The sequence below is a fragment of the Columba livia genome, chromosome Z (assembly GCF_036013475.1).
Source record: "Columba livia isolate bColLiv1 breed racing homer chromosome Z, bColLiv1.pat.W.v2, whole genome shotgun sequence".
Lineage (NCBI taxonomy): Eukaryota > Metazoa > Chordata > Aves > Columbiformes > Columbidae > Columba > Columba livia.
Window position 1 is genome coordinate 28,265,584 of NC_088642.1, and position 25,734 is coordinate 28,291,317.

Genomic DNA, 25,734 nt, shown 5'->3' on the forward strand with positions numbered 1-25,734 from the left:
TGATTGGGTAAAGAAGGTCAATTGGTGCACTACAGTGTCTTATTTAAGTCAGGATCCACCCTGGAAAAGAATTCCAGAACCTTTGTTCCTGATGCAAGTTCTTACATTACGAACTTGAAAGCAGCTTTCCCTCCTTCGGCTGAGAGAGTAGGGCAAAGGTACTGTACTTTGAAATGGGTATTTCTCCTTAACCTGATATAAACATCTCTCTTATTTTGCAATATGAAAATAAAAAGTGAGTTAAGGATTCAGAGCACTAACCAGGAAGATACAGAAGGATTTAGAAAATACCAGGCATCCTGGTACTACACACACACATCATATACAAATAACTGACTCACTTAACTGCATTTCAGTGAGGTGCATTACAACTGTGCGCAACCTACTGACACCCTAAAATAGGATTTAGGGCCTTTACATCCACTTGTAAACATCTTGCACTTGAAGTCACTTTATTTGCTTACACCAGCCTGAATTTCAGTCATCAAAAGATGGTTTTGCTTCTTAAAGACATTATAGCAGATGAAATAAATGTTCATACTTTCTCCGGCACATAGACAAAGAAAGAAGAGTTTTTCTGGTGAAGCAGTTAAGTACTTTAGCTCAAGTAATCTTTTGTGTTTTGTGCACACAAACTATATGCTTACTGATGTAATAAACAGAGAGTGAGATATTACTTTGTAAAGGAAAAGGGCTCAACAGTGGCTCCATGTGTGCTGCAAAATTAGGTAAGTCATGGCCTCCCGGAATAAAATCAGTCATTTTCCCTTGACAAAAGTAGACAGCTGGGAAGCTGAATTCTGCTCACCGTACCAAATACATATTTTACTTCACTGAACTGCCTAGAGTCACATTAATGAATCCTTCTGTAGAACTCAATTGAGTTCTTCCTGTCTAGACTTGAGAAGTAAATAAATATTACCTAATGCATGGTTTCAATACAAGGAAAACAATCACATTTATACATGCTTGCTGCAAAATGAAGCAAGCCAGTACTCCACTGGTCACTATTTTGAATTGACACCTGTACTTTGCTTGGTTTGCACTTTAGTTTACATAGACTGCCTGCTCCTTGCATTCAGCTGCTTTGATTGAAACACTGATGGCAATTGAGGTCTGTCTTTCAGAACAGACTTCAGTTATACAAAGATTAATACAAATATAAGTGATCAACTACTGCTTGCTGCTGCATCAGAACAGTTGCTTGAAGACTGCCATGTGTCTATATACAGCCACATGCAACATAATATCTAGAGCCCAGCCCACAAGATGACCCCACTCTGCACCAGGTCATGAGTCCTCAAAAATCCCATGTATTTGCATAGTTTAACTGACGCATGACACTGTGTTCAGTTTAGGGAAGCAATTGCTCCAGTAAGTGTACATATATCAACAGTGGGACTGCACCAAGCAGCAGGCCAGCCCTATGCCATCCTCAGCTGTTTTGAGCTACTTTACAGAGAACTTACAGAACAGCCCATGTGGTAGTTGGTTTTGGTGACTCTTGTGGTTGTCTAATGTTACCAACTTGGCAGAGTAAACCCAAATTTGATACTAAGTCAGCCTTTAATCTTCTCATCATTTTGTTTCACTTTAATGAGTTTACCATTTAACTAAGGCCGGAACAATGCCCACAATAAAGTACAATCTACCATTGAGGTGTCAGGGTACTTCAGTCCTTTGGTAACCAAAGGCAATGCATGCACAGCAAGTAAGAGGAGGAAGCTATACAACTCATTATCATAGCTACTGTCCACCAAATATCATCCAGAAGTAAGGAGTTCTTTTCAGAAGTACAAGTTCTGGGATGTAGTATCTTGAAGAGATCCATACTTTCAGTTTTAAGCCCTAGGAGAATAAGTGTTAAGGCCTACATCCTTACTCTGTAAGCTCCATCAGCAGTTGCTTGAATCAGCAGCAGCATGTGGGTGCTTATGATTGTGTATAAACTGCTCAGTATTAGAAAATGACATTCATATCCAGATGTAGCAGATTTTCTAAAAAAAATGGCATAAGGAAACCAGACCTCAAGATTTTTCATAATGCAACACAAAGCACATGAAGGTATATAGTAAAGAATGGAGAATTATGCTTCAGATTTCCATACTCTTTATTGCCAACAGATTTATATTTAAAATGTCAAGTCAGGAAAAAAAAAGTTGTATAATAAATACTTGACTTTAGGCTGTAATAAATAAAAAAATTAACAAAGAATGCACTTTTCCAGCCACAAGTGTGGGCATTTTTGAAAAATAAGGAAAAAAAAAAAGAATATGGCCATAGTTCACAGTTAAGCAGCCAGAGGCTGCTTAGTACAATTATCCCCAACAATGTAGCTCTCCCCTCCCTTTCCAGATGCATATTCACAGTTTAACTCCATCAGAAATGCTCTCTTACAGAGCAAGCACACTGTGCTCAGAGTTCAAGTCAAAAATATCTTTAACACATACATGAAGCAAGGAAAACTATGGTCTGAAGAACTCCTTGTCACACCATTTTAATCCAACAGCAGGTTTAGGCTTCCGTCTAATAGATGTGTGCCCAGCACACTAGGATAGTCAAGTTTTCGTACCACCACACATCCACCATCAACATACTAGTTGCTCCATCATCTCCACTGCAGATTTCACAGTGAACAAGAAGGTCCATTTGGTTTAATGAAGTCAGTTCCTTCAGTTACATCGCTGCAGCAGCATGTTCAGAGCATATTCCATTCTGTGCTTTAATTCCAATGAGCAGCCAGAAACTAAGAGAGTTGTCAGACGAAACGTTGTGGATATCCTTTCTTCATTGATGTAGGTAAGGAGATATTCCTCACTCTGATTGCAAATGATGATTTTTGTGTGATCATGATAGAAGTTCACCTGTAAAAGAGAAGCAAGTTCCTGTTTTTATACTTTCTCCTCTCTCTTTCTGGCACTTATCTAGTTTTATTGCATTTAAGTATTTTTAGAAACATTTTCTCCAGTGATTCTACCAAACTTACTTGAAATGTGCCATCATTGAAGAGCATCATTAATGCTTTATCAGATTTAAGCCACTGTAAGAGGTAAAGCCTGGGCCTGCGTACATCTGTCAGGCTGGGCAAATCTCCTCCCTAGGAAAGGGAACAGACTATGTTAAGCACTCAGTTCACAGGCAGTTTATTTTTAGAGCTCAAGATCCAGAAGGTGCTGAACTTACATCCATGAGGTTCTCTTCCATGTAGTGAGAGAAATACTTCAGTACAGTCACTTGGCTAATGAACTGTTCTGGAGCCTCTGTGGCTGCAAAGACAGAGCACTGGCCCAGCTCAGCATAGTAGTGCACAGTCCTGTAAGAAAAGCAAGGAAGTTAGAGATAAAAGCATTTCATGCTCAAACTGCCTTGGTGAGTTGTCAGTTTTGTAATCATTCTTACTTTTTGTCTGGTAGAAGGCTCATATGTGCCCCATTGTTGAAAAGGACACCAACAGTGTGATCTGACAGCTGGTATCCAAAGCCATACTTGTTAGAATAGTCCACCCATTTTGTAACCCACTGGAAGGATGCTGTCAGCTGTTCTTTGGGAATGCTGTCTGCTTCTGGCATGTTCTCCAGGCATCCTCGCAATACCCTTGCAACTGTATCGGCAACGCTTCCCATGGTACTGTCCTCCAGACCTAAAAGAGAAGGATTATTAGACTGACATGAGCATACAAAGAGACGACTTCAATTCTAAATCTTTCAGTTATCTAGATTGCAATTCTAAGTTTAGCCTTTATGGCTTTCCAGTTTTAATTATTCCAAAATATTGGCTGTAAAATTTAGAGCATCAAAAATAGGGAGTTGGGAGGAAAGCAGCTTTTGTTTCAAGTTTCTAAATCTGAGGCAAAAAAAAAAAAGTAAAGGTGAGATTTAGAGATAAACCTTTGCTGCACTTACATTCACTGCTACTGCTGCAGCTTCCCAAAGTTCCTCTGACTATCATGCGAATAGAGTCTCCAATCTGTTTAGTTTCTGGTAACGCTCCCAGCTTTGCTACTGTTGTGGTAAGAGGCTGGATCTCCTAGAAGATATGTCAGATGTAAACATCAAACATAGCACAAGCCAAGGCTTATATGCCAGTTTTGCATGACTCTTGTCTCACAACAAATGAAATTCTAGGGAAACCGGTATTAATGTTTCCAGCAAGTACAAAGAGATGCTGTTAGACTGAGCTTAAAGAAGCACACCAGGTCTTTCCATTCTTCAGATCCTCAATTTGCATCTTACATGCTATTAATCAGTCCTCTACTCTCCTGCCCTAGGAAGAGGAGAGCTGTGTGCAGGTCTAAACACCAAATGCTAGGAGTTAGATCTCAGCAATTTATGCTTTAAGAAGTCCTAGTTAATCATGAACTGAAGCTCTGTATTTGCAGTATTGGGAAAGAGTATCTGGCAGACAAGTTACCACATAGGTGACAATGGAGTCTAGGCAGATACTATAATTACTCAAAAGCCAAAATTGATAGTGTCCCTACAAAGGCTACCATACCTTGGTGAAGCTTGGTTAAGCCCTCTTAAAGCAACTCTCCTAATCATTTAAGCTTGATTATGCTGTGTACAGCCCCAGCTCCAATATCCAAGGCAAATATAATTTAATTATAGCTACTCCACCCAACTGTGATTGGATTTGAATTGAAGTGCACTCGCATTTACCTCATCTGTTCTGTGTTTCTGGGGCTGCTGAGTTATCGATGTCTTCTTTAAATCATGCCTGAGCTTGTAGATTTCTTCATCTTCTTTAGCTAGTCTGTCTGTAATAAAGGAAAAAAATACATAATACTGCATCTGGAAGTGCTGTTCAGTTACAAAAAGCCTAACAAGTTAGCTGCAGAAAGTACATTGTCTCCCTCCCATAGCTTCCTCTAAACCTGGTAGTCTTCCAAAAGAGAGGTGCAATTATAGACAAAATATCAAGAGACTATACTTTAATAGACATCACAGAATAACAGGTGGCAAATACAGACTCTCGGTATGCCATAAGAAGCATTTACTTATATAAGATAGCTTAAGTTGCAGGCTACCGTCTATATTTGATGATAAAGAGGTCTAAATTAACCCAGGGAAGCTCTGAGACATAAATACAAGTGCTCTGTAGCTTTCTCATAGCTGTACACTACTAGCATGATGTTGACAGCATAGAGACAAATCTCATGCATAGCTACAACCCACTTACTGTGAGTCTCGAAGTATCTGGCTTTGTCCTTTTTACCACCAAAGAGAGCAGCAGCTGCTTTTTTGAAGAAACTTTTAGCAGGGCTTGACAAATGGAAATCAGGAACAGTGTGACAACAGCTAGCAGGAAGTCTATCAGGTGTAAAGCCCTGTGGAAATGAGATTAAAAGAAAATTTTAGATCACAGTGTGCATTTTTAGGTTGGATATTTTTTCCAGTCAGAACATTAGACAGTACAAACCTGTAAGAAAAATTCATGCCGAATTATTTCATCTAAACTGGGCCGATCTTCAGGATTTTTTGACAACATGCTAGCTATTAAGTGTTTTGCAGGTGCCAAGAGAGATGAAGGCAGGCTGTATCTTGCTTCCCTTATACATCTGTATGTTTCTTTAAGATTTGTGGTCTCAAATGGGGGTCTTCCCAACAGCATTGTATACCTGTTTAAAAGCAAAGGAAACTAATGTTATTTATTTTACACAACCACAATGCTTATCTAGAACTACTGAAAAGGTTTTCTCTGTCTCCTAACACTAAGGAGAATATCTGCACTTGGGCCATACCTGTTTAAAGGGTTGCAAACTGATGCAGTACTGCATCCACTTGGAACTCTTAAAAGCCTAAGCTGGTGATAGAAATACGTAATTTCAAAGGCAACAAAGTACTTACATTACACAGCCTAAGGCCCAGATGTCAGATTCACAGCCATGCCCTTGTTTGTTGAGAACTTCTGGAGAAAGGTAATTTGGTGTGCCACATATTGTTCTGCAAATCAAAGAGGCCACAGAGCTGGTTAGTATTTCAGATAAAAAGAAGAGAGAAGCTAATTTTCATAGGGCAGGTTTTCATCTCAAGTTTGGACAAGAACTTAGAGACTCCTAAGGAGGAGCTGTACGAATGTTAATAGTGTAGACTTGTCTCATGGTGTCTTCATGATATGGGAACAGTGGATTCATATCTGCCCCATTCGTCAGTCAGATTTTTTTTTTTTTTAATGCTCCTACCTCCTCCTGTGCTCCAGTGGTTCCAGTCTCGCTGCCAAGCCAAAGTCACCCAGTTTTAGCTCCATATTCTCATTAATAAAGAAGTTACCTAGCAGACAGAGAAATTCCAGTTAGTCCTTTCTTTTCAAGGTAGGAATGTACTTGCCACAGGTGATGAGTCATACTTTGTTCAAAGCCAGAACCTGGCTAAGATTTTTTTTTTTTTTTAAGTAGGAATGCTTAATGTCACCCCTTAAGCACTCCAAGTTTCCACTGTAAAGACAGACTGAGCTGATTCTATTAATTAAGTTATCACCATGCAAGTGTGAAGTGTTAAAATGCTGACAAGGCTGGAGGAGCGTCAGTAAGGCACAAAACTCACCTAGTTTGAGATCTCTGTGCAAGATTTCCTGTTCGTGAAGATACTTTAGCCCTGACACAATTTGCCTGAGGTAGTATCGTACTTCTGGTTCTGTCAATACCTTCCTCGCTTTTAGGATGTGAGCCATTGACTGCAGAGGAAAAACAAAGGCAGAAATGTCCATGAACATTCACGCACAGGATTCACCTGAAGTAAATCAATGCAAGGAGAAATGACAGCTAAAGAAGCCACAAAAAATACCTTTTACACATCACACATTTAAATTACTTGCAGATTCCAGGTAAGTAAATACTGGATTTCTCCCAGCTGATGCTCACCCTTCTACTGCAGTACTCCAGAAGAATGTAAATATTCTCTCTGTCTTCAAAGTAGTGGTAAAACTGCACAACATGTCTATGATTAAGCTGTCTGTGCAGCTCAATCTCTTTATCAATCTGAAGAGACAAAAGGAGGAGGAAAAAAAAGTGTTGTTAGCCTTTCGTCCACAAGGTTGAGCAGATAGCTCTATCTGAACCATTTTGGGAAAACGGCTGGGCAATCCAGCACACAAGGAGAATCTCAGGAGGGGAAAAAAAAAAAGTCATGCATGCACACACACCTTTTCCCTTTGATGAGGTTTTGCTACTCTGCTGTGAGGAATGATTTTTGCAGCATAAACTTTATTTGTTGTCAAATCTGTCATCTCATAACACTTGGCGAATCCACCCTAGAGAGACACACGAGAAAAAAGCAATTATAGCAGGTATGAAAGAAGTCCCACACTTAGTCATTCACCAGCTCATGTATTAGTCAAGGAGCGCAACTTCCTTTGCACTGAACAATTTGGTAAAAGACAGGTCTGAGGTTCATCGCGCATCTAAAGCGCGTTGCAGCTCACCCCCACCCCGCATGCAACATCGAAGTCCTTTTCGTTGGCTTTCCCGAGCCGAAAGCACGATCCCGCTTGTATTTAGAGGCAGATATGAAACGGGGTACAGGAAGAGTGCTCGGTGCCACCGCGTCTGGATCGGGGCAGCCCAGGGGCAAATCGGACTCCGATCAGGTTGGGGGACAAGATGGGGGACGGCAGTGCGGCGCACTCCAGCATCTCCCGGGCGAAAGCAGCCCCGCAGAAACAGCGTCCGCCGCACACACCCCGCACCGGCGCTCCGCACCGCGCTTCGCCGAAGAGGGCAGGCGGCACCCCGGCCACCGCCCCGGGAGGGCAGGGGTCCCGCCACGGCTATTACCTTTCCGAGCACCTTGCCGCGGCAGTAGCGCTTCCCCGTCGTGGGGTCGGTTATAATCCGGGAGACCTCGGCGGCGGGATGGGCGTGCTGGTGCGGCTGCTCCTCCGCCTTCTTCCTCCGGGACTCACCGCCAGCTGCTCTGCCCAGAGCTGCCTCGCAGCCCTTGGCGCTGCCACCGCCCGGCGGGTACGCGATCGTCCGCAGCAGCTCCATCACCGCGCCTCGCCGGCTCCGTCCTGCCTGCCTGCCCGCCCGCCCTATCCAGCCACCCCACTGCCGACGCGCTCCCAACACTAGGCAGGGCCCCGGATCGTCGCTTATATTGCGGGCGGTGGCTCCTCCCCGGCGCTGCGGGACGGCCCCACCGGGCCCCGGCTCCGCCCAGCGGCTTGGCCCGGCCCCGGGGCGGCCCGAAGGGAGCTGGGCCGGGCGAGGGCAGCCTGCTGTACCGTGCTGAGCGGTGTGGGGCCTGAGAGGGTGAAGCATTTTGTCGGGATGGGGAATAAACCCCGACGGAGTCCTGGGGCAAGCGGGCGCCTTGGGGGATCGGCCTGCGACGATCGGCTGCTCTGCTCACCGTCGCCCCCCGGGGGAACTCGGGAACCTCAGTACAAGGTGTATTTTGCTGACTTGACTGTTGGTGCCTGTGGTGCCGGAGGAGTTTCTGGTGGGCAATCAGTGCTGTGACCTGTACAAGCTGTAGCCTCACGTATGTCTGTTGGTGCATATGGGGAAAGGGAGGAGTTTTTCCCACCTGTGCCTGAGCTGCTCTACCACAGCAGAGAGCCAAGGGCTGGTTTTTATCTCAGTGTGAGGCTGTGGCCCATGGACTTGCTCAGACACTGCAAGTCATTGAGATGCATGCCTCAGTGCCAAGGAGCTACCCTCTCCCTCCGTTTGCAGGGGCAACCTGTGGCTAGTGACACCCCCAGAGCTGTCTGACAACAGCCAGATCTAAAATCTTATTTTCACAAGCAGAAACATTTCCCTAAACAGCCCAAATGCACATAAACAAATCAGTTTTGAAGGCCTCTAAAGACAATTGTAGCCCAGGACCTTGGGTCTAGATGTTTTGAGTACCAGATTGTTGAATAGTCAAGTGTGTGTATGAGAGAAAAGTTTTGAAATGTGAAATAGTTTTGCATTTCTCTTATTCTGAAGGTGCAAAAATGCTAAAGTTCATTACTTCTGTAGTTTGTTACACATTTCTGAAGTTTTGTTTGCTTGTTGGTACACACTATGAGTATTTCTGCCTGCTTTTGTTGCTCGTAAAAATCAAAGTCTGGTTGATTTAATACAAACGACTGTCAGTTCATGTAACTACAAATTATTTCAGTGTCAGTTTCTGAACATACGTCATTTCAGATCTTAAATTAACAGCAAAATGTACTTATTTTACAGTGTCAACATCAGGATGCATGCTTTATCAGAACACCCTCTAAAACAGTAATAGTGAAGAACACCAATATTTAAGTTTCTCTACAGAGGTATTGCATTATGCAGGTAACACTGCTCAGCTGTCAAATATATAGGATTGTATAGACACTACGCATCTGCCGTTTTTTACTGGACGTGCACTCCTGCATGCAGGTGTCTTACTTCCCACCTCACTAGTCAAGTCATATTAGTAGTGGTTAACCATAGGGATGGAGGTAAAAACAACAAGAGGTGAAAGCTGGGATACACAGACTGCAGTCAGTCCTGTGCCCACTCACCCTGCAGCATCACAAGCGTTGGCTTCCTGTGCAAATATTGTTTCCCTCACACAATTTAACTTTTTCCAAACCAGTATCAATTATTGCAAAATAAGTTACTTAATGTAAACATTATTCTTGATGCTTTGTTTTCTGTCAGTAAACTGCTTTAGTCTGCTGTGCTGAAAAGGGAAAAGGGGAAATTAGGCAGGATAGACATACAAGTTTTCCCTCCACTGGAAATAAGTGGTACTGCACATGGTAAAGCAAATTTAAGAACAGGCTGTGTCCGGTAATGTTTTAGGAGAGATTATTAAGCTTGACTTCAAGAGAACAAAAGCACATGGTTAAACCTGAATATACAAAGTGTTCTGTTAAGCAAAACTAGGACTTTTTATTCTCACATACAAAGTCTTTTAACTGTGTTCCCTCTGAGTTACAAAAGGCCGTGAGACTGCCGAGCTTCCCCATGCAGCCTGTTCAGTTTGTCTAAGATTGTTTATCCCACTTTGGCAGAGGTATAATTTACATAATGCTCATCTAAAGGTGCCCTGTTTACCATACTGTTCATTGCAAGGTTTTACAAAGGAAAAGCTGTTGCAAGAGTAAGAATTTTTGACATAATTATTAACCCTGAGAAGAATTGCATTTCTACCCTTTCTATCTCTGAATTTACTCCTTCTTCTTCCCTCTTCTCCAGTCTTTCCACTGTCTTGCAAGTTCTGTCCTGCCTCCTAAGTCCAAAGATCCACATGTCATCATGTAACTTTAGCTGTAGGTATAAGTTGAATAATTCAGTGCTCCAGCTGCCTCTGAAAGCTTATGTGGTGGCACTTACATTTCTCACACTTACATTTCTTAGCTTTCCATCAAGAGCTACTGGATATTGGGCAATTAATATATTTTACTTTTTCCCTCTAAAGCTGTTCTTGGAAAAAATAACATAAATGCAAAGACTTGAAACTGACCCTTTCGTATCTTGCAACAGGAAAGCCATCCTAGCCAGCGGTCTGTAATCTCCCACTTTTTCTTCCAAGTTACATCAGCTGAGTGCTCAAGTCTACCTGCAGCCAGCATGAGAAGCTCGTTTGCAAGCTAGCTAAGATAGCAGCAGCCTTATCAGATTGGTATGCAGAACTGCAGTTACCCTGGCAAGAAACAGGGCTTCAGGCTTCAGGCCCTCTTGTCTCTGGCTCCAGAAAAAAAAAAAAAAATCTTATCCCTACATCTTTATTTTGACACAAGCATACTGCTTTTTCATAAAAGCCTGATTATCCAGGATCTGGGAAGCCTGAGTGTGCATAAATGCCTGGGTCAGATGAGGATTGGGAATTTGACAGTCATAAGTGGCCTAATTACAGGCTTGTGGGAAGAAAGTCTTGGCAGGAACTACTTGTTCTTACCCTAGCATTGGGAAAAAGAGGTGTTTGAAGACTTAAATTTCCAGAAAGAAGTGCAGTAAATCCTGGATGTTCAACTCCTTGCATATTGCAGAGGCTTGGACTGTGTTCAGGGCCACGAATTTGCCAGGGCAACCAAGTCCTTATGTGAAATCAGTACCAACATCATCTACCTGGCCTCCAGACTGTCTCACAACTTCCTTCCTACAGTGCCACCAATACGCATTTCCATCACTGGTATCCCAGTCTCGGCCAGTTCACTGTGCTCCTACAGTCACACACACCCATAGTCGTGCAGTCCATAGTGGGCTCGGGTGGCAGCCCACACTGGTTTGGCAGGCAGTGCTGGACTTCTGCTCAGCTGGCCTCGTCACTTGCTTTCTGCTGGGACAGCGCCTGCTCTCCTGCTTCAGGTTTGTTGGCAGCAGGATCCGTCTTTTCCACTTAGCCAGTCATGGAGTGCCCTCAGCTGCTGAAATGAAGTTATGACAGTTTGTCCGAAAAGAAGCTCATTCTCCTTAAAGACGGGGAAAAATTAATGAGCCCCATTAATAGCATCATCACTGGAATACGTACCAACATATAAAAGTGGTAAAAAACACGTGGCATATTTCTAGAATATCACTCTATTGAATATGTGTTATTAAAATCATGGATTTTACACAAAATGCTTCACAATCCTTTGTGACTTGTCAGAGGAGAGAGTAGTTAGGGTCTGGAGAAACTATTGCTAGCCGTACTGTATTTTAGTGATCGACTAAGTCTCATTTCTCCTCTTTGCTTCTTTCCTGGCTCATTCTTCTTATTTCATTATTCTAGTTTAACCTTTTCCACAGCACCAGCTTCATAACAGTCTTTTCCCATCACCCCATATGGGTCTGTATGTGCTCTTCTTTTGTGTTCCATGCTTTCTTGTGTTCTCCAAGGCACTTGCTGTTGTGCTTCCAGTAAAGTTATCTTTTCACAGCCTGTAGGGTATCTGTCATGGACAGTCTCACCAAATAAAGTATAAAATAGATAAAAGCTGAACCAGATACAGAACTAAGCATTTTCTCTGACGCGGCCATGCAGTTTCAGTGTGCCACCTCTGTGCAGGATTTTATTGTCACAGATCATTCTCACACACAGGTGTGATACCATTTGTCCTTCCTGAGTCACTGCAGAGCTCGTGCAAACCACTTTTTTCTGCTATAAGTCATGTATTTCCATTTTCTTTGTTTGAAGCTTGGCAAAGTTTCCGAAGACCTGAATTCTGAATTGCAGTTTCATTTGAAGTGATCTGCTAATTAAAAAGCAGGCAGACTACCAAGAGCTTAAGCCAATCATGTTTTCCCAGAAAAATCTCCAGAAAACAAGGTGCTTAGCTCAATGGTCACATAGATTGTGTTAGTTCCTTTTGGAGTGGTGCCAAGGTCAGTTCCCACCTTGGCAGTTTGGCATGGATTCCCTGGGGCTGGCAGGAAGGCAGGGCTGCAGTTGTGGTGGTTATAGGCTCCTGTGTTAGGTCCCCAAAGACACAAAATTATTTTTATTTCCTGAGTACCTACGTGGTTAGGATGGATGGCTGTCCCTAAAACCTGTTCTCTCAGTGCAAAGATCAGTTATGGGAAACAAGATGGTTCCAGGTGTTAGGGAATAGACTGCCTTAGCTTATTGAATTATTTGGTATACTGCTTTATTATAGAACTTGTTTAGAAACTGCTTATATAGAATTCACTTGAGATAAGTAAGTCTGCTTAGCATAACTTCTGCAACTTGTGAATCTTCGAACTTTCTGCTTTGTTAAGTAGGAAAGGCCACAGAGTCTTCAAGCTGGAAGATAAGGGGAGCTATGTCTTTGGAGACAAGTACAGAAACAGAACTGCACCCAGCAGAAGACAAAACAGAGGAATGTTTTGTCTGTTAGCGAGAACTTATTTTCTCCAGCTGCCGGCGTAAAATAGCAAATGAAAATTAGAGATTTAATTGACAGCCTGCCTGACAAAAATGAAGAGATCCAATGAAGAACGGCAAGACCCCAAACTCTGATCTTGCTGTTGGCCTCAACTGATGCACAGGGGCTGGGGGACTTGGATTGTGGAGGTATCATTGTCCAAGATTTTTCTGCTGAGAGTCCCTCTTCAGGAGGCACACATCTCCAGCTGCTCTACGCTGTACCCTGCAGATAAATTATTTCTTTTAGAAGAATTTCTGGAATCCATGCTTGAGTCTCTGTTACAGGAAACCTAGGGAAAAGTAACTTCTCTAACACAATCAGGTTTCAGTGTCAAGACAGTGCCAAGACAGAGACTCAGCTTTCTCTTATTCCTCACTACTCTCACACTCTGTCCCTGTGCTGCTTGGGTTGAATAATGTCTCATAGCTTGATTTCAGGCACTAGCCCCTGCACTCAGGAAGAGCAGTTACACCTTCATACAGCTGCCTTCTAAGAGTGAAGTCAGACCACAGGTTTGCACATCTTTTTTGGTTTGTTTTTTTTTTTTTCTTTTTCACAGCTTGACTTGTTTTCCTTGCACATACCAGACCAAATCAAAGGTCATATTAACCTCAAAGTTAACAGTACTGCAAAAGTAAAGGCTCCAAAGCCTTCGCCTTTACCGCCAAGGTTGATGAAAATAGTTATTTTAAACTTTGCAAGGCTAATAGCTGAGCATGTGTTTGCACAGACAATACTGTCAGATACATCGTTTCCTTCAATGCAAATCTCTACGGCCCCTATCTGGCCTCTTTGCAATGCACTGGAGAGACCCAAGAGTGCCAACTTTATTATCCATCCATAAAGAAACAGTTTAACCTAATGACCATAAACACGTGCAAATACTCATTCATTGTCCTATAGGAATCCCACCAGCTCTTTCTCTGCCTGCAATGAGAACACTCTGAAGTGCTCCTTTAGCCAAAGGGTGTCCACAAGACATTTAGTGAGAGATCCTGGCACCCTGGTCACCTGTTCTGCCAGCAGCAACTTTTTCCAGCCACTTCTATTGCTTTTGCTGAAGCATTGGTGATTTTCATCATGCTGTTGAAGGTGCTTGGAACTTTGTGAGACCAGCACTCCAGACACTGTGTGCCAGTGATACAACAATTATGCCTAGAATTAGCCTGCCTTCCATATAAAAGACCACTAGGCCCATTATGCAACTCTATCAGTCATGCAGAAGGATCAAAGGTCTGTGTGATGGTAAAGCATCATGCCCCGTATTGGAGACACTTGGCTTCAAACCTGAGGAACAATCTGAGTAGTGTTTTGTGCCCTAAAAGAACTGTCTAGATTTTTGCACTTTTTTGGTAGCACTTCTCAATGCCCAAGTATCTTAAACATAAAACCTCTTTGTTAAAGGAAATAATGCCAAAGGGTAGTCAAAATCCTCTAAACAGAACAAAGAACTCACTACTTCAGTCAGCATTTTCCCTTCCTGCTCTGTGTTCTCGTTTCCAATTTCAGTCTTCAGCTACTTCAAGACGCAGGGCAGGAGACAGTTTCCTACCAATTCTGCTAAGCACTTCTTTTCTTTCTATGGGTAGCAAAGTGGTTTCCTGAATCCACAGAGCAGAAGTCAGAGTTAAGAGTATTCAGATAACACAGACAACGCAGGAACAGAGTTATGAGATATATGGGGTAAGAGCCCATGTCACAGGTTATCTGTCTCCATGACACTTCTTTCTGTCAGAACAACCATATCTGTTTTTCATGCATATGTTGCCGGTCACTAGACATGTATAGGCCACTTTTGACTATATGTTATAAACATGAATCAAAAGAGAACAAATATTTAGGAGACTGAAAACATTTGTTGCCTTGTTTTCTGTGGTTAACTATGCTTGTAGAACAACAGCTACAAAGAACTAAATGTTCTGGCAGATAGGAGTACAAGTCATTACTCCCAGTCCTCAAGAGTTGCATATAATGTTCAAACTCGCCATGACAGTAATGCAGGTCTTAATGCATGTCCTAGGTGTACAGGAACTCTGGGAAGTTAGAGTTGAAGGTAGAAGAGTTGACGGTCTACAGAAAACTGAGTTAACTGAGTAATTAGATACAAGCTAGTGCTTCTTTTCAGCACTGCAGGTACTATAGAGGCTCTTTGCTACCAAAGCAAGATGTGCCAGTAGCAATCCTGAACAGAGCGGAAGAGATAGCCTGCTCAGAAAGGAGAAGTGGGCTGACAGCATCAGAGCCAAGTGAAGCAACCACATCATCTGTGAAAGAAGGGTATCCTGTGCTCTTCTGCCCACTATGATTAGATTAAACCCAGTTAACATTTATTGCCTTTCCTAGAATTCTTCTATCCACCACTCTAATATCAAAACAACAGACTTAAACAAAAGCATGTAGAAAGAACAGTTAGCACCATGTGTTACCATCAAGGTCATTTACCAGACATCATGTGACAGAGGTACGTATGCACAGATTCTGGGTAAAGTTTTTGAGAATCATATTTTCAATAAGCTCTGCTCTCTCTTGCATACATTAGAAGTTTTTCTAAGTGTCTCTTACCTCCATTTTGTTTTATACATAGATCAATACAGCTTTTCCAGGGAAATTATGTAAATATTTAGAAGTGACTGGCACTACATTTAGTTTATTGGAGTTACACTTGTTGAAGCATGTCATCAAAAGAGTAAAAATGGCCTCTAATGAAAGTTAAGGTATCTAGGAAATAGGAAAATATAAAATCCGGTCTGATGGCCTCTTTAAGTATAGAAATGAGATCAGATGGTGGTTAAGACAGGATGGTTAAAAGAAAAGATGAACAAAAAGCATGCCCTATATAGCTAGGTATGAAAGCAAAAATCCCCACTAGATTTTTTTTCTAGCAACTCATTTTCATCTTTTCATTGTAGAATCCTTTTCTGATTGAAGCTATCATTAGTATCAGCCACTCAGGGAAGATAGGTCAGCCAGTGCAGCCCCTTCTGCTTCCTGAGCTTTAGCTGTGTGCTCCACCAATAGCCAAAGACCTTGGAAAGTTATTTCACATCTGCTTTTTTTTTAACTAGAAAAACCAGTACCTTGAATAAAGCTTCTCATCAGTACGAAGAAAAAATCCAAGGGAAGGCTTTTGACAAGTGCAAACAAAGCCAGAACTATGACTGAAAACTTGCTGGCAAAATTATTAAATCCACTAGACAGAAGGATAAATATTGCCCTCTGAACATGGAGAATCTGTCCAGGTGCAACTACTGAACCCACAGACTGGACACACACTAGGGAGTAAAACATACATATGCCTCCCATCATCATAGCAGATGCTTTTCTGCACACCTGCATTAAGAAGAGGAAGTCAGGAGTACCAAAAGAGAAAATGAGAACTCAGTTCCACAGCTACAAATTCACGTAGGCATTTTGTCCAACCCAGGGGATATTTTGGGAAAGTTTGGCTCTGTCTAATCTTCAGCTCTATTTCAAACTGACATTTTAAACAGGCTTGGGTTGTGACTTCTCAGTCAGCCTTTAATGTTTTGTATTACTTGACATGTGGCAGTTGTTTTTGAGAGCGGTTAATAGTCACTCAGATCAAGCACAGCCAATTTATTTCGTAACAAGTACATCACACTTCCATGTCTAAAGTGCATAGTTGTAGCCCACAGCAAGTGCAAAATAATGTAGAAAGATAGTGCTCAACTATCAACAAGGTGAAAATAGGAACACAAGTGGTTACTGCAGTTCTGTGAAGCTGTGGTACCTGCCAAAGAGCGAGAATGGAAGTAAAATATTGCAAATGCAAGTTTAGCAACAGGATGCAATAGCTCAGCCTACTATATGCATTATTGGAATTTTGAGATGGGGCTGAGCTAATTTTAGCTCTCATTTCAAGTAGAGCAGAGCACTTCCTCCAGTGAGAGAGTAGCAGTGACCTCCACAGCAAACCGTGAGGTTTCTCCTGTTGAAGTCTGCATTTAGCTTTAAATGTTCCTGCTTCTATTTTAGACTTCCAGGAGGGCTGGTGTGCTGAAAGACCTGTATCTTTTTTTAGATATATCAATGTGTGTAAAACAAAAATATTACCTCTCTCTTGACTGGTTTATATCTTTAGATTGTCATGGCAGAGATACTGCCACCACAAACCTTCTGATTTTCTTTCTTAGTTAAGTGTTTGCCTTTAATGGCAGATTTGAGAACTGTGGAATCAGCAGACTTCTGACTTTAACAGACATGGACAATTTCGAGTCTTCTGTTGACTGGTGACAGGCACTCTTGGTCAGCATTCCAAGTAACAGCCAACTGATAAGTGAAATGTATGGAAGAAATCCTTCATTACTCACTTGCACAAAACACAACAATTTTTGAAAATCAGAACTTTGTTTTCTATCCCTTTGGCTCCTTGACCATGGTGTTTCTGGTTAGACATATGGTGCTTAAGGGAACACAGCTGCTTCTAGACGAGCAATACTGATTGAAAGGGGCAGAAAGAGTAATACTGGTTGAGGGCAGCAGAAAGAGTGAGCAACTTTGAGAAATGTAGTGATGGAAAACTGGTTTCCTGCCCTTTGAGCAGCCAGATTGGCTGTTCACACTTGTATGTGCTTAGCAAAAAACAGGAAAAGGTCACCTAAGTGGAAGACAATGTGGTGAATGTTATTTTGCAACTACCTTAGAGTGCTTTACAAAAATATACCAGAACATTAAATATACATGACCATTTGTGGTTGGAACAAATGTTTTCAAACACACTTCAGTTCCTCACAGAGCACTGCATCAAAAACCCACTTTAGAGCTATCCTGAGTTGTCAGACTGGTCCCCAAGCATGTGTTTGTACAGAAAGAAACGAAGAAGACAAACTGCAGATAAACAAGGTCTCTGACCAAGAAGTGCAGATGCCCAAGTCTATGCACAATTAAGGACTACAGACTTTGTTGGACTTTCTTACAGTCAGGCTTACCAAGTTATTCTCCCCTGTCAACTCAGTGCATGGAAATATTGGTCACATCAGTCTGCCAGCAGAATTCCTTCTCTTGCACAGACCTTGCCATGCTTGACAATATTCACTAGGTAGTGGGGGACTTACTCCAGGTTTACAAGCACAGGTCTAAATAAGACCTAGAGAAACTATTTTCTTATATCACTGTTCACCATAGATTACCACCAGATAACTGAAACCTTTTGTGATGATGAACTCAATGCACAGTCTCATCACTGATGAAAACAAAGAACTGACCAAAAGGAAAAATAAAACAGACCATATTGTATTCTGCACTTAAATCTGTGGAAAGAACACCTGGAATTTGCGTTGGACTAATATATATTCATTCCTGGTTGAGAAAGAGACTTAGCTATTAGGATTTCTTTGCTAGAACTGATGGGAGAAAACTTTGGGAATAACAATTCTGTCCCCTAATCTCCCCTGCTTGCCTCGTCTGTGACTGTTCTTTTGATGGGTTTTTTGGGGTTAATTTGTTTTGTTTGGGTTTTTTTTTTGTTGGTTGCTTGGTTGGTTTTGGGGTTTGGTTTTGTTTGTTTGGGGTTTTTTTTGTTTGTTTAGTATTTTATTTGTTTTGTTGTGTTTTGGTTTTTTTAATTTTGTTTGGGGTTTTGTTGTTGTTGTTGTTGTTGGGTTTTTTGTTGTTTTTTTGTGCTTTTAATCTATTTTACCTTCTCTTAGTCTCTGTGTCCCTCTTATGATTTTTATTTGGGTGATACCCTCTGCTTCACTGATTTCTGAAGCTAAGCTGGCCTCCATGAGTCAGTCCCTCACGCAGCTCTCAGACCCTCCCCTGCAGCCTAAACCCTTTCCAGCAGCTGCCTGGGGTTCTCTCCATCTTGATTCAATTCAACCCGTTCAGTTTGTTCTGCAACAAAGTTTGAAGAGAAATGTCTTCAAGTGGAGAGAAAGTCACACTCAGCAGCACTCTTGGGAAAAATCTCAAAAGACAAAACCTGTGGAAGCATACAGAAAATTAAATATCCGGTGAGAGGGAGAGTAACCAAGTTGTATAGCTAGTGACAGAACAAAATAATACAATAAATCCAGAGGAGACACTATATTAGAAGTTGTTGCTTTGCAAGAAGTTGATGATAGACACTAAACTAGATGCATTTTAAGGTTCGCAAGTTTCGTATCAAATAGATGTGAGTACTCTTTTCTGGAGTTACTCCTAGGAGCTTTTCCCCTCACAGCTGTATGAGAAGGAACACCATATTCAACAGTCCTCTTAGACACTGCATCAAGCAGGATTTACTGAATTACAAGGGGTTTTGAAAGAGAAGAATACTATGGGAAGAGCATGCGCACACCTCACTAAACAGCAGCAGGCTCAGGAACTGGCAAACACCTTGTTCCATGAACATTATTATACAGCTGCTTGTTCTGCAGGCATCATCCTGTGCCTCATGAAACAGGCACTTCATTGAGGGAACAAAGCAGTGCCTGTGAGGGAGCTGAGATACTCTCCAAGTAGCAATTATTAAGATACTCATTGGCTACACATTCCTTCAATAGATTTGATTCATTAATGTTCAAATTAGTTGCAAGGAAAAGGAGATAATAAATCCTATCACCTGCTGTGTAATCTTATGGGAAATTATGAGCTATTCCTCTCTCAGGGACAGCAAAAGACAAATCGATTCAGGAATGAAAAATGTAAGGTATTTATCTCTAGTTATGTTTTGTTGTGTGCATTCCTTGTGGCTAAAACCAGTGTTTTCCTCCCAAACTGGAGAGAAAGGTTTGCTTCTGCAGGGATGTGCTGACTGATTGCTCAGGGCATCTGAGTTACATGGTACCAGGGCCAGAGAGCATGTGGGTGCACAACTGGGGCACAGCTCCTCAGATGTGGAGGCTGCAAAACAATTAATAGCAAAACTCGTCTGGATGTTTGGAGTTATCACAGGCTGACTTCATTCACTGGGGGACAGGAGGGATCTTACTGATGAGTGCAAAATACTTATTTTTACCATTGAACAGGATTCTGTTTCAAACAGTATGAGAAAGTAATAATTAATGGTGCATACTCTTTCCCAAACTGTAGTGAACTTCACACAACATAAATTTCTGGTCCTTTCTTCAGGCATTGCTTCTTCCAGGTCTCCAGCTATGACCCTTCTGACGGTAACCTCCTTGCAATTGAACAGATGTACACTGGCACTGTTTGGGCAGTCCCTGACTGCCCCATCCCCCATGCACCCAGGGCCTTGTTTCAATAGGCTGCAGCCAGCAGCTTCCAAGAACCTGCTTATAACACAATGAAAATGCTTTAGCTGAAAACAAACAAACAAACCAACCACCAGAACAAAACAACAAGAAAACAAACCACCAAAAAAAAAAAAAACAACAAACAAACACATAATGCAAAGGGAAAGAAAATCACATTAAGAGACTCTGTGTGTGGTTTTTAATTAAAGGCTAATAGATATAATTTATACCTCCGCCTTTTGGGGGTATGACAATCCCCAGAAGAGTGGTTCCCTACTTCCCTAGAGAGTGATTCCCACTGATATCTTTGCAGATTCCTTCCCAACAATGATCTCTTTTGGAAGACATGATGGCCTCAAAATGAACTGAACTGCCATGTCATTTAAGTGTTTCCCAAGAGGAGTGTATGACAGTTCATCTCCAGCTCTAGATGTGTGATGGCTGGCAATGCTGCTTCCAAGCAAGTCCAATAAATACATCCAGCTACCATTTAAAAACTCATCATTAACATTACTCTTGTGAACTCTTAACATGTAACTAAAAAATCCATTACAGACTTTTCCACAAAACTCCCACATTTGTATAAACTACCTCAGTTCTGACAAACACACATCTTCTTGTGAAAACCATAACTACAAACATGAGGAAACTTTTCTCCCATCCACGGGGGATTGTTTTGGATTTTTTTTCTGGCAAGTAGTGGACAGGACAGAGCCACTAGTAATTTTTACTGTCTTGCCGTAAGTCATTCTGATGGCTGTTTGTCATCATAATGAAAAATGTCTCTTGTTTCAAATAAGAACCTCCCCAGGAGTAACCTGTACCTGTTACCCCTCATCTTTTCCACGTGACTTCTTGTAAAAAGGGAGTCTCCATCTTCTTTGTAGCCACCCTTTAAATACTGGAACATGGTGATGAGGTGTCCCCTAAGCCTTCTTTTCTCAATGCTGAAGAAGCCCAGTTCTCTCAGCCTTTCCTCACATGGCAGCTTCATAGTCCTTTGAGCATCTTTGTGACCCTTCTCTGGACTCTTTCCAGCCCATCCTCATCTATTTAGTATTGTGGAGACCAAAACTGAATGCAGTATTCAGGTGTGGCCTGATGAACGCTGAGTATAGTGGGATAATTACTTCTTTGTCTCTGCTGGTGATGCGCTTGTTGACGCAGCCCAGCATCCTGTTGGCTGCCTTTGCTGCAGCAGCTCACTGTTCACTCATTGAGTCTGTTGTCCACCAGGACCCCCAGGTCCCTTTCCAATGTCTAGCAATAGCATAAACTTAGATACCAGAGTGCCTCTGATGTAGCAACTCTATATATGGACTAATAAGGACAATTTTTATGTTTGTCTATTAGCACAATTAATGATTTTCATTAAGCACCTTAGTAATACATGCATACAAAGTAGGCATATATTTAAGGAGAGCTGTTGATCAGGTAAATTGGGCAGTGGTGGTTGTGTTTTCCTCTAACGGGAAAGCTATAGGGGAGAGTCAACGACAGAAAGACCTATTTTTTTGGTGACTTTTTTAGCAGCATACTGCTGTACAGAGTATCAGGTAGACTGAGTTATTAATACATCGCGGATTAACACTTTAAAGAAGGAAGGATTATATTATTTTATTCAGGCACGTAAAGCTTGGAGGAAAAAAAAAGGCTTCTGAGTAGATAGGATATAGCTAGCTAAGTCCTTGTCTAACAATTACTGAAGTCCTTTGTTTCTCACATTGCACATGGATACTAACACCTGCTTTTTTTTCCTCTTTTGAAGGAGGAGTCACTCATAACCTCTAGGAAGAGATGATATTTGTGTTCACAGTATTTCTGTGTACCCCGCAGGAGAATAAACAAGGTAAAATAGGCCTTTTATTCTTCTTCTGAATAGACTAGTTGTAATGTGGAAAGAACAGAGAGAAAGATACATGTTGTATTAGTGACTGTTCCAAAACAGCTTCATTGTTTTGACTGTTACAGTCTAATAACATAGTAATATGTTATCCTTCTCCTTCTCTGGAGACATTCAAAACCCGCCTGGACATGTTCCTGTGCGACCTCACCTAGGCGTTCCTGTTCCAGCAGGGGGATTGGACTAGATGATCTTTTGAGGTCCCTTCCAATCCCAAACATACTGTGATACTGTGTGATACTGTGATATGTAGGTTGACTATTTTGATGATAATATTAAGAAAAATAAACAATATAATGAGTTCATGATAACACAGTCTTCACAGAGACTAGTGACCTTCCAGCATCTCAACAAGATTGTGGAGAGAAGAAAGCAGACTTTTTAATTACCAGCAGCACCTAGCAGGATGGTTATATGTCTCAAAACTGGATTATATGCTGCCTTCTTCCAAAAACATAGCTGCCAGCACCCAGAAACTAGCCAGTAGCCTGGGCAGCAGGACAGTACTTGCAACAGACAGCACTCTCCATTCTCAAGGATGAGCCTAGAGGCTCCCTTACCGCGAGAGAAATACAAATCTGCCTTTGAGCTTACAGTACTCATCAATATTGCCATATTGGCAATAGCATTGAAAGAGTTTCCCCAAAATTGCTGAGAGCAACAGAGACAGTGTCATTCTTTTGCACTGTGCAGCATTATGTTTTATTATCTATGCATGATGACGTCTAATCTAAGGACAATTTTTTAATGGTGTCTTGTGGCAGAGTAATAGTGGGCACAGAATCACAGAATTGTAGAATGGTTTTGGTTGGAAGGGACCTTCAAAGCTCATCTACTCCAGCCCTCTGCAATGAGCAGGGACATCTGCAACTAGACCAGGTTGCTCAGTGTCCTGTCTAGTCTGGCCTTGAATGTCTCCAGGGATGGGTCATCTACCATGTCTCTGGGCAATCTGCCAGTTTTTCAGCATTCTCATAGAAAAAATGTTTTCCTTGTATCTAGTTTGAATCTCCCCTCTTTTAGTTTAAAACCATTACCCCTTGTCCTATCGCAACAGGGCCTCCTAAAAAGTCCATCCTCATCTTTCTTATAAGCCCCTTTATGTATTGAATGGCCGTAATGAGGTGTCTGTGGAGCTTTCTCTTCTCCAAGCTGAACAATCCCACCTCTCTCAGTCTTTCCTGACAGGAGGGGTGATCCATCCCACTAATCATTTTTGGGTCCCTTCTCTGAACCCTCTTCAACAGGTCCATGTCTTTCCTGTACTGAGGGCTCCAGAGCTGGACACAGGACTCTAGGTGGGGTCTCACCAGAGCAGAGCAGAAGGGCAGAATCACCTCCCTCGACCTGCTGGCCTTGGTTGGTTTTCTGGGCTGCAAGCGCACATTGCCAGGTCATGTTCAGCTTCTCATTCAGCAATACCCCCAAGTCCTTCTCCACTGGGCTGCTCTCAATCTTTTCATCGTCCAGCCTAAGGTGATACCAGAGGTTGCCCCAACCCAGATGCAGGACCTCGCACTTGGCCTTGTTGAACCTCATGGGCTCACTTCTTGAACTTGTCCAGGTCCCTCTGAATGGCAGGAACAGCTGTGACTTTGTTTAGGAGAGCTTTCCCTCAGATGAGGAATGCTTCAGAAGACATCTCCATGTTACTGGCCTTGATTCACTGCCTTTGCAACAGCTCATTTTTTCAGGGAGGAAACTACAGTACATTGACGTTTCTCTTTTAACTGGAGTGCTTCCCTTCCTGCCTCTTGCCTTGTTCAGGGCTCCTTCACCCTGTTTCTCTAGGCTGTGATGAGACACTCCAGCCGTGCTTAATGTAACTTTCTTGGTAACTATTATGAAGCATGGAAAATATTTGTTTGGGGTTTTTTGTTTATTTTTAATTTTATTTCTTGTATTTGAAGTTTGGAAATTGTGCAAATTTTATCAAATGATGTTATTGTTCAAATATCCTGGTTTGTTTTTTAATCCTTTGGCAATATCATGTGTTTAAAAAAAAAAAAAAAAAAAAGAAAATCGACAACAAACACAAAACAAACAAATAAAAGGTATGTCCTGGTCCTGAATAGGAATTAAAGTAACTGACTTTAGGACCAGACCTCATTTGTATTCTGGTTGTTAGAATCTGCCAAGAGAAGGTTGTCTCCAAGTGTGAGATCTATGTCCGTTTGTCTGGACTTCTTAGATAGGCTTCAACAGTTCTTTTTCCTGCTCACCAGGAGGCATTGTCAAAATATGCTCCCTCCTTTCCTGAGTAGGTAGGATTAAAAATATCTGATAAAATGCATATTGCCCTTTACCTGAAAATCAGAGCTGAATATAAAAGAGATAACCAGGTAGAAAATTATCTCCTCAAAAATTACTTTACTCCCTATGAAACCTAATTTAGTCCCTGCAGTATTCATCTTAAAACTGCCCGAAGTTTTATTGAAGTATACTTCATACTTTATCCAGGCATGGATGACTTAGACTGAGCAATACTTATATGAAATCATGCTTCCTAGAATGCCCATAGAATTAAGATTTCCTTCTTAAAGTTCAGATGAGAGGTTTAGTATTTGATAGTCAACAGAGGATTTTTAACTTAAGGGTTTTTATTTTAGACCTCCTATAAGACAGCCAGATATACAGATTTCTCAATTCTGTATCTCTTTGCTGGTGGCCAGAAAATGAAAGGTACAGGTGAGAAGACCAGTGTGGCTAGGAGAAGCAAAACTCAAGTCCTCAGCCACAGTTTGGACTTCCCAGGGGAAGGGTGCTAACACACCACATTTGTTTAACTTGTAATGGAAAAAACTGCTCAAATAAGAGCAGTTTTCATTTCATTGGGAATCTGCTTCCCCTCTAATGCCCAGATTCCTCCTAAAATTTTTTTGTTTAAGTCAGGCATAAGGGTACCAATACAGTAAACGGGCAGCATTTCCTCATACGGCAGAAGAAACTGCTTAAGAACATGCATTTTTCTATGCCCTTTGGAACAATAGATGAGGGGTTTGCTAAAAAATAATCTTTTGGTTATTAGCTATGACGTGAATTTGCAGTGCTCTCATCACATGCTAACTGAGAGGGAGCTCATACTTCCACACGGACAGTCAAATCATAAATGCTGATACCTCCAGGCTGCAAACACTAAATTCATGTTTTGAACTGCGTATGCTGTTATATCCTGAGCAATTCATGCCTTTTAGTATATTTTCAAACAAACAAACAAAAAAAAACCCACAAAAAAAGCCCCCGCAACAAACAAAACAAACACCGCCTCCAAAACAAACAAACAAAGCAAAACAAAAAAATGCAAAGATAGTAATGTTTCATTCGCCCATTCATTCATTCTTTTCTCTTTTTGTTTGCAAAGACAACACTGGGTGTGACTTACATAACTGTAAAAAGGAAGTGTGTAGCAAACAAAAGCATGAATCTTTATCTCCAAAGTGCCAGGCCAGTACTTCGTCTTTATATTGCTCTTACTGTGGATTAGACAACTCATATTTTGAATTACTAATTTAACAGAAAATTTTATTCCATTCATTCATATTGCATTTGAAGCTAGACAAGAGACGTGTATACATTCACAATCTTTCCCTGAACTTTATGATGCAAAAACTCTTTCAAGAATTGTTGCTTGTTATGAGTAGACTTAATAAAACCAAGCCCCAAATCAAGCTATTTCTCCTACTAATATATGTCAGATGCCATATGTTACAGTCTGTTCCCTAACACCATACAGTAGTTCAGGCATAAGTAAAATGTCAAGTTTCATTGCCATAATTGTAATCTTACATCATGATACTTCTGTTGTCTTCACAAGTTAAGAAAGCAGCGGGT

The 25,734-nt window shown here is 41.6% G+C and overlaps 1 protein-coding gene across 2 annotated transcripts; it reads right to left on the bottom strand.

Annotated features, from left to right (window-relative positions):
- Window positions 1–2,092: 2,092 nt before the first annotated feature.
- On the bottom strand, window positions 2,093–8,073 carry PLK2 (polo like kinase 2). 2 transcript variants are annotated; one of them, XM_021284861.2, is made up of 14 exons: window positions 7,772–8,073; window positions 7,141–7,248; window positions 6,860–6,976; window positions 6,543–6,672; window positions 6,182–6,269; window positions 5,847–5,942; window positions 5,419–5,617; window positions 5,179–5,326; window positions 4,653–4,756; window positions 3,903–4,026; window positions 3,400–3,640; window positions 3,184–3,313; window positions 2,987–3,097; window positions 2,093–2,864 (listed from the first exon to the last, which is right to left on the bottom strand). In XM_021284861.2, the coding sequence occupies exons 1-14, from the start codon at window positions 7,982–7,984 to the stop codon at window positions 2,673–2,675; spliced, it is 2,001 nt and encodes a 666-aa protein (XP_021140536.2). In that variant the 5' UTR covers window positions 7,985–8,073; the 3' UTR covers window positions 2,093–2,672. The 2 variants fall into 2 exon arrangements, with proteins under 2 accessions (XP_021140536.2, XP_013227446.2); XM_013371992.3 differs by having other exon boundaries at window positions 4,659–4,756; window positions 7,772–8,072.
- Between the last annotated feature and the right edge of the window lie 17,661 nt (window positions 8,074–25,734).